The sequence below is a fragment of the Protopterus annectens genome, chromosome 13.part0 (genome assembly GCF_019279795.1).
Source record: "Protopterus annectens isolate FY-2018-M chromosome 13.part0, PAN1.0, whole genome shotgun sequence".
In the NCBI taxonomy this organism is placed as follows: domain Eukaryota; kingdom Metazoa; phylum Chordata; order Ceratodontiformes; family Protopteridae; genus Protopterus; species Protopterus annectens.
Window position 1 is genome coordinate 1,298,358,151 of NC_056747.1, and position 9,224 is coordinate 1,298,367,374.

The 9,224-nt window shown below is 36.3% G+C and overlaps 1 protein-coding gene across 1 annotated transcript; it reads left to right on the top strand.

Annotated features, from left to right (window-relative positions):
* Positions 1–260: 260 nt before the first annotated feature.
* HOXB9 (homeobox B9) lies at positions 261–9,202 on the top strand. The gene is made up of 2 exons (XM_044055321.1): positions 261–854; positions 6,935–9,202. Exons 1-2 carry the CDS (start codon positions 353–355, stop codon positions 7,168–7,170), a joined length of 738 nt encoding a protein of 245 aa, XP_043911256.1. The 5' UTR covers positions 261–352; the 3' UTR covers positions 7,171–9,202.
* The last annotated feature ends 22 nt before the right edge of the window (positions 9,203–9,224 follow it).

Consider the following 9,224-nt stretch of genomic DNA (forward strand, 5'->3'; position numbering starts at 1 on the left):
TGTATTTGGTACCCCTGAGGGGCAGTGAGAATGCTGCGGGCACTTTTGTATTTGGTACCCATGAGGGGTAGTCGGAATGCTGCGGGCACTTTCCGCCGCTCCTTGTTACAGAATGTAGCGGAAAGGGTGGGGGGCAGCATTGCGCAGCCCCTCGGCCCATTGATTTACGCCTCACTGACGCTTTATCAGGCGCACGGAAAGAAAGTTTGACCAATCATTTTGCAAGAAGCTCACAACACAACAGCCAGACTGTACTTTTGTTGGCTAGGAAGTTGAGAAGGGTAGAGTACAAATCTAGATATGTCCTATATATTTTCCCTTCAGTGAACCGTGCTTTGTATGATGTCTGAGAATGTCCATTTCTGGAGCTCTCAGCAATTATTATGTCGACTCGATTATAAGTCATGAGAGTGAAGAAACGTCTTCTGCCAAGTTTTCGTCAGGACAGTATGCTAGTCCCAGACCACCTGTCCAAGCTGACCATTTAGATTTTCCTTCTTGTAGTTTTCAGCCGAAATCGCCAGTTTTCAGCACCTCTTGGACGACCATAAACCCCCATTCTGTCGGTGCGCTTTCTTCAGTTTACCATCCTTATATACAACAGAGCATTTCTCCTTCAGACAACAGGTACTTGCGGAGCTGGTTGGACCCTGTGCCAAGATCAGAGACTTTCCTACATGGCCACGGGGCTGTTAAAACAGAGCCTGTCCTAGGAGACATATCCAAGCCAAGGAGCCAGGAGTACAGCTTAGACCAGTCAGCAGCAACAGACCACATCGGTTCGAACTTGGGGCCCAGCTTCCAGGACAATATAGTTTGCAAAGGAAGTGAAGACAAAGACAAGCAAGATCAAAGTAAGTTATAAAGTGAGGAAGAAAGCAGAACAAATGCTTCCGAATGCCATAAAACGAAAGCTATGTCCTACAATCTGTAAGGCAAACCTGCACTAAAAAGCCTCTGCGTGCCCACGTCAATGACCTCAGAAACGTCCACACTTGCTTTCAAGTTTCAGCCATTTTCCAAAGTCGTAAAGTTTTATTTTCAGTCAGAATTAGGCTGTAAAAGCTTTACACTTCGAAGTAGTTCAGGCAGGCCTTTATAATGTGCGTGTGGTAATGGTGAGGCAATCTTTTTCTTTCTTTATTTCTTTTTTTACAGCTTGGGTCTTTAATAAATAACGGATTTCTCACATAATACTTACCCTGCAGTGGCGGAGAACCATGCATTTAGTATCCTCACTAAAACATATAGGGTGACAGTAAGTCAGGAAACACATAGAAGGATGACGATTGTATTTGTTGCACGTAAAGCATGTGTTTTCTTCTTAAAAATACTAATTAAATACTGCAAACTTTAGTTAAGAACATTAACTTCGTTGACTTAACATCACACTTAAAGTTTTACATATTGGCAAGCCAAGAACTACACGGCAGACACGTAAGCAAACCTGTTTCTAAAAGATACTTCTTTTTCTTAACCCCTAGAAGGTTCGAGATTCTCGTAAGTGTTACAAACCAATCTGATATACATGGGAACGTAGGTGTAAAAGTAGTGTTTGTTTGTATATATATATATATATATATATATATATATATATATATATATATATATGCACACACACACATATATATATATATATATATATATGTATATATATATATATATATACACACACACACACACAAGTGATGTTTAGTCCTGGGAGCTCACGTTGAAAACTTTGCAGTCTGTTTCATCTTTATTCAGCGTTTGTCAGGGTATTATGCGTGTGTGGGGGCTGGGATAATTTTAAGCTAATTGTCCTAAATTGCAAAGCCAAGGCTTTTTTGAAACAGCTAGCATAGATTAATAAAACAGTAAGAGCAACGGTCCAGGCGGAGACCCATCCCTCCATCCACCCATCTACAGTCCCTTTTTTCCCATGTTTGCACATGGGGTCAGGTAGAGATCCAGTCAGAACCATGTTACCAGTTACCAGTTTATCCATAGTTTGCACAAGTCCAAAGCTACTTAAAGATATTTAGGGACCTTTCCTTATACGTGTCGGACTCATAAACTCGGTTGATACCAAACCCAAATTCAGTGTGCCTGCTGTTATACACAATGATTGTGAACAGTTAATTGCCATTAAATAATTGGAACTATCAATTTACTAATCAGCTTATGTCTAGTGAACTCTGGAGTTTTTACAGGTTTAAATATAATGAGCATAGATTTGTATGTATTTGTCTTCGTTTTTACTTTATTGTGTAGACAGATGCATTTGCTTTATTTGTTTATACCATCTTATGTCGTGTTCTTTGCTGGTGGACAGATGTCGCTGAATATACTCTCTGTACTCAATGACCGCATTTTTTTCTGAGCATTTGTTGGCAGCTATATATTACTCCAAGAGCTCAAACTGTTTAGAACTGTCTACGTAACCTTATAGCTAACACAATCTATTCATAGACCAAGCCAAAATCCTTATTGTGTTACTGTAGAAGGTAAATGCCCACACTGAGAAGTAGTAAGTGTAAATAGGCGGAATAATCCCTTAGTCTGCAGGGTCATTAAATTAGGAATCGTGCTACACAAGCAGACTGCACATTTTATAAAGAATGTGTTTTGGGAATCCAGTTAAAGTAGTTATGTGTCATCATATGAAACTGTTGGATCAAACCGGTTATTTATAATGATATTTAAAATGCATGCTTTTGCAATTTATTTTACACTAACGTTATAGAGCCTTCTGTGACAGAATTTTGACACAGCACTGTGTTAAAATAATCATGATTGGATTTACAATATTTGTGTGGAATATCGTCAGTTATGAGGATATAGTAATGGTTTGCATCTTTTATTTGCTTGTTAAATGGGGAGGGGATAAACTGATGCAGCGACTGACTAAACCTTTTGCTCATTTCACAACTCCATATGAATGGCGCACAAAGTATCTAAGATAATTAAATTTATTACTGTGTACTGTACTTGTACTATTCGATTCTTCATCCAAAGATTCACTAGATAAAATGTAATACTAGTAGGGCATTTTTACTCCCTGTATTTTCATCTGTGGTTTCTTTTTAGGAAATTAATATAAATGGAAGCTACATGCAGAACTATCACATTACTAGTGTAGTGATTACACGCACATTTACATAGCTTTCTGTACCGGCTCATAATAACAACATTGTGTTATTTCAACTTTGTGCGATTTAGGATACTTTGCAAACCACACTCTGGGACACAGCATCATGCTCGTGTTTCGTATTTAAAAATTTCTCATTGCATTAATGTACTGTAGTAGCAGTACGTTTTCAAACCTAGCTTTACTGTTGTATTGCAACAGAGCTAAACAATGGGGAACCTCATTAGGTATATCCCATGTATGTAACGTATATCCCATGTTACTTCTAATACAAGAGGTTTTAAGGAATCACACAGTGGAAAATATAGCTTGGCTGGGTTTTTCTTTTAGTTTTTACTGATTGTTTTTTCAGTCTGACCTTGTTCTTTGTACGACAACCCATACTTCCAAACATTTGTTTGATTTTATGGGTTGAGTTTGTCTGTAGCAGACTGAAAAAGGAATAAAGTCATGTGCATTCAAAACTGCCATATAGCTGAAGCACCTGACGTCCTTAAGCAATCATTTGCATATATCCCATGTTACCCCTAATACAAGCGGCTTTAAGGAATCACACAATGGAAAGTCTAGCGTGGCTGGGTTTTTCTTTTGGTTTTTACTGCTGTGTTGCAGCAGGGAAACTGACCAAAGCTGCGCGCAATGCTTCCATTCATTTGCATTCAACGAGCTTGTCTCGTGCCATTGTTTATGTAGTGAGCAGGCAGACAGCCTAACTAGACATCATCTCCTCTTCTCTGAGTTGTGGATAGCCAGCGAGATCCACCAGGATGAACAATTTTCAGGAGTTACTCCGAGCAGAATACCATGTGGAGGTTGTGAGAAGCAAACCCGGGTCTCTAATAAATATCCTATTTAAATATATTGCCTTGGTCATGTTTTATTTATTTTAACCATTTTAACCGAACTACCTCTATCTGGCCCTGGCTATTTACAAAAAGGACTGGTGGAGAAAATCTAGCAATAATATGTGACAAAAAAGAAGAGTAAACGCAAATCAGTACTATTAATATTAGTAGTAGTAATTAAAAGTATAAACAATAAAAGCAAATCTAAAGATATTGGTTATAACAATAAAGTACAAGTGTACATGAAACGTACATGTCATTATGAGAAGCACAAAATTAAACAAACTAATACATTAGAAGCATTAAAGTAATACAAGCATTCAACTTTCATCAAACATAATAGAAACATATCAAACGTAAAAAAAACAATTAGACATACAAACTATGCTGTCATACAAACTACACTGCCAAGTGTTTTTAACAAAAAAGAAGAACCATTACTTGCAGATGCGGTCATAGTATGGAGCTGATCCTGTTATAAGTAAAGGATTTGTTTTTACTAAAGTTTTAAGGTTGTAGGAAAGCCATCTAGGCCATAAGAAATAATTTCCTTAATTCTGCCGTTTGCTTGTTGAACTGTTGGTTTCGCTGACATTTTAACTGTGCCTCGTTTTCAGATAAGACCCCCCCCCCCCCAAGTGGTCAAAATGTTATTCAGAAAGGTTTAAAGTCTAGATTATGGGTAACTGAATGTGTGATAATCTGCTTTCGATGAATAAGGTTTTTATACCGACCATTAATAAAAAGTGCGGTTAGAATTAGATCAAATCACGGACTAATTAATTAATACAAGCAAATGCCTCTAATGCAGTTCCAAAGTGCCACTGTATGCAGTATTACTGTGAACCTTTCTTTTAAAACCTTCAGAGTGCTTCCAAGCAGTTCATGGTTTTATATATCATGTCTGCTCCAGACTGTTTACGACTCTTGCATTTCAGAATAGACAGCAACATTTCTGATCGACGTAAAGTACAACATGCTTCATTATAGAACAATTTCGGGCCATACAGCTTGGTTGAACATTAAATAATCATGCCATCCTGCATAGGTTTCCAGACTCACTATAACAGTGGACCTCTCTCTCAAACCATAGAGAAATACTGAGTGTTCATCAGAAATAAAAATACTAAGGGCCTCCAAATTAAAAATAGACATATTTGAAATAACAACTCGGCACCTAGCACGCACGCACACACAAGATCGCATGCTATTTAAATCGGAATGCCGTTGTGTTACAGTATGAACGCCACACAGACTTTGCAGGCATCTGGGGAATCATATCACATTGAGTCAATAGTTACCTAATGGTGGGGGGAGCGTCCATGCCCATGCTTATTTCAAGGGACACCTGATTAAGTCTGAACATTTTGTATTTATACTAGGTTAACAATTCAGCATTAATTTAATGAGAAATCACGCTACCTACCAAAGCGCAACAATCAACGAGTATGTACCGAATATGCACTACTGATTTAAAATCAGTTGCAAAATAAGCGCGCACACGCACACACACACACACACACACACACACACACACACACACACACACAGAGCTTCACTTTTACATACATACTGCATTTGCACCAACTGCTTGCTTCTGTGGTCCTCTAGTTTATTTTTATTTTTTTCTGTAATGCTCAGGTGTTTTGTACCATTTATTGCGTGTGTTTTTCCTTTGTAAAACAGGCTATATTCAGCTAGTACTGTTACTGGTTACTTGTTTTCTTCACACAATATTTTAGCAATAAAATATTGTCACATATTTACCAGCTGTCATCAGTGCACAGTAATGCATACTTAAGCTTTTATCCCATGGTTCCTTATGAATGTAAGTATTTTATTTATTTCTGCATCTTTTCAGATATACTTATGTTGTACTACCTAAGTTTGGTTCACTTTATTTATTCATATCCTCTAATGCTGTGACATTTTCCGAATGACAAGAATGTAGATAGACTCAAATGAGTATATATTTTTTTCTGAGAATTTGTTGTAATCTTTATACCCCAACAGTACAAAATGCTTGGGGCTCTGTAAATTAATGTTTCCCCTTAAAGGCTATATACAAAATACGTTTGTGTGGTTGAAATGCACTGCTGTTAATGTATTGTTACTGTTAGGTCCAACTTTTGCTACTTATAATGTGTGTACTGGGGCAACATTTTGACGGGTGAATGTATTTTTAAGCGATAGGTGGAAGGTAGGGGCAACAACATTAGAGCTGAGTCCAAATTATACATTTATGGCTACATGATATTGACCAATACTTTTTTGTGTACTCTAGTTTAACTAATGTATTATACATATGCAGTATTCACTGTGCTGATCAGCGTTTACTGACATTCATTTATTTGCCTCTGGCTTGGGTCTGTGGCTAAATCTACTTTATAATAGGATATATATATATACACACACACACACACACACACACACACACACACACACACACACACGTATCTTACTTTAGACCAGAACTTTTTCGTGATACAGTTACAATACCTTGTGTAACACACGTTAAGGATGTAATGCATGTGTCAGGATGAAATTTTGAAAGGAAAAACTTTGTTTGTTTCATTATATATATATATATATATATATATATATATATATATATATATATATATACACACACACACACACACACACACACACACACACACACACACACGTATATGTCATTCATCTGTTAATCTGTTGCAATGTGCTCTGCAGAGTTTGTGGAGTACATTATTTATCTAACAAATATAACTGGCGTTTCATTGTGAATATTTAAGCATGAAATGTGTTGAATATGCAAGTGTGTTAACACTCTAGTGCTTGGGATAAACGGATATAAAAAAATAAACTACAATTTGCGTTGAAACACTCCTGCTATCGATCAGTTAATACAATATGAAACAAATGAGAGAGTAATACCTACAGTGCATTAAAGTAAAAACAATTTTCCTCTTCTCTTCAGATAACCCTTCAGTCAACTGGTTACACGCCCGTTCTTCCAGAAAGAAGAGGTGTCCTTACACCAAGTACCAAACGTTGGAGCTGGAAAAAGAGTTTTTATTTAATATGTACCTCACTAGGGATCGGCGCAATGAGGTGGCTCGGCTACTGAATTTGACTGAGAGACAAGTTAAAATATGGTTTCAAAACCGTCGTATGAAAATGAAGAAGATGAACAAGGAACAAGGAAAGGAATAGAAACCTGCTTGCACCCTCGCGTCCCAGCGCAGATATGCACCGGGTTTATGTTTCATAGTTCTGCTTGTGTTTATCTTGGTAGCAGACACACCTATCTCTTAATTGTCTAGATTTGTGCAGAATGTCCAGACTTTTGCCTCATATTTTTGGTCTGTTCCTCATAAAACTTGTATTTTTCTGGAAAATCACGAGGACTGAAATCACTAAATAATAACATACATTTACACGTTTCATACTTTATATAATTCAGAAAATACATGCTAACACAAATCTGTTATTCTAGCAACTTTCTAAGTTTATAAGAGCTGTATTTAATATCTGCTCCTATTTTGGGTCTTTGTCCCCCTTCTTGTGCTAAGATTTTGAGGGGTATGCAGACAGATTTTTGTAATGAATTAAATGGTAGTCGACTTAAGGTTGTCAAAATATGTATCAGACTGCATTTTCCTTTATGATTCAGACTCAGTGCTCCCAAATACTAAAAAAAATCATAGCCCCGGACTTCAAAATTCATGCCAGAGGTTGAGAAAGAGGAGTGCTCTCAGTTTTTCAAAACACATCATCTTCGTTTATTAGACTAATACAGTTAAAAGTTATAAGGACCCCTTCTGTCGGCTTAATTTGGTCCAATATGTGTCGTTAGAAATGTAGAACTTTATGAAGAAAATCAGAAAATCTAGGATGGAATCTGAGAGCAAAATCATAGCACTATGCCTAAGTTCATAGCAACTCGTAGTTTTACTTTGGCAAGATGAAAATAAGATTTCCTTTAGATTGTTATCGTTTTATTTTAAGCATGCATGAAAGCCCCACAGTAGTTGTACTGTTTTACTTACCTTCCATGTCTTATTATTACTAGAATTTTAAAGTTTTTTTCCTAATAAACCAGTATTACTTGAAACTGTTTTCATTTTCTTACAGAAAACATATATACAAGTACCTACTCACACACACACACACACACACACACACACACACACACACACACCACACGCCACACACACACACGCACACACATACATTCTCTTCACATTTACTGCAAATACATTGAAACTGGCTTATATATGTCAGGGACTTGCATTCGACATTTTTGCATTTTACTGCGATCAGACTATACTTTATAGTTTACAGTATCCACAAAAGGGTTACCTAGCAAGCACGTGTAGCAGATACAGAATTTTCTGACTTTTTATAAACATGTTTTGTTTAACATTTCATAGTATTTTCTCAAGAGTTATTTTTCCGTAAAATGGAAGAAAATAAAACAAAATAAAATGTTTTAATTACATTGTTAATTTATAATTTATTGTGAATAACCATTGAGGGAAAATATTGTTGTAATATAAGGTGCCAAGTACATTCTTTGTACATTTTTTTAGACTTTGATAACATTTATACCTGAATGCTCCAGTTTTATTTCTTTGGAAAAGTATACTGTGATACTGTTTTTTGAGCTTTTACATGTTTTAGGTTAAACGCATAGTGTAAATAAGCATCCTAGATGTGTGCGGTCTGAAAATAAATGTTTTTGATCCCACCACACCAATGTACTGTTAGACTACATCCTGAGTTAAATGGACTGGTGTTAAGTTCAGATATAAAACTTAGCCATCACGTTTCCTTAGTGTGCCTAGTTAACTGGAGGGAATACATGTTCTGCTTTATATCTTTTTTATATAGCATCTTTGTTGTTGTTAGATGTTAGTTATGACCAAATTTTTATTCACATCTTATATTGTGTTTCCTTACTCTTGGTCACATAATTGTGATGAAAATCTGCTGTTGTCCCATTGTTTTAGATTGTCAAAACATAATATTAAACTTGGGTTTCAGTAAACTGTGGATTATGGCTATAACTTGAATACGACATTCAGAAATGATATATTTATTTAAACTGTATTCATAGTGATAGAGTGATAGTAATTTGTGACTATATTTGTACATTTCTCAGTCTTTATTGTCAAAAGTCTTTCTGAAGACAACGAGTTTTGTAGAGAAGACAAAGTTCTTAAATATAAGAATATTAAACATGCTTGGCTCTTGTTTTTTTTTTT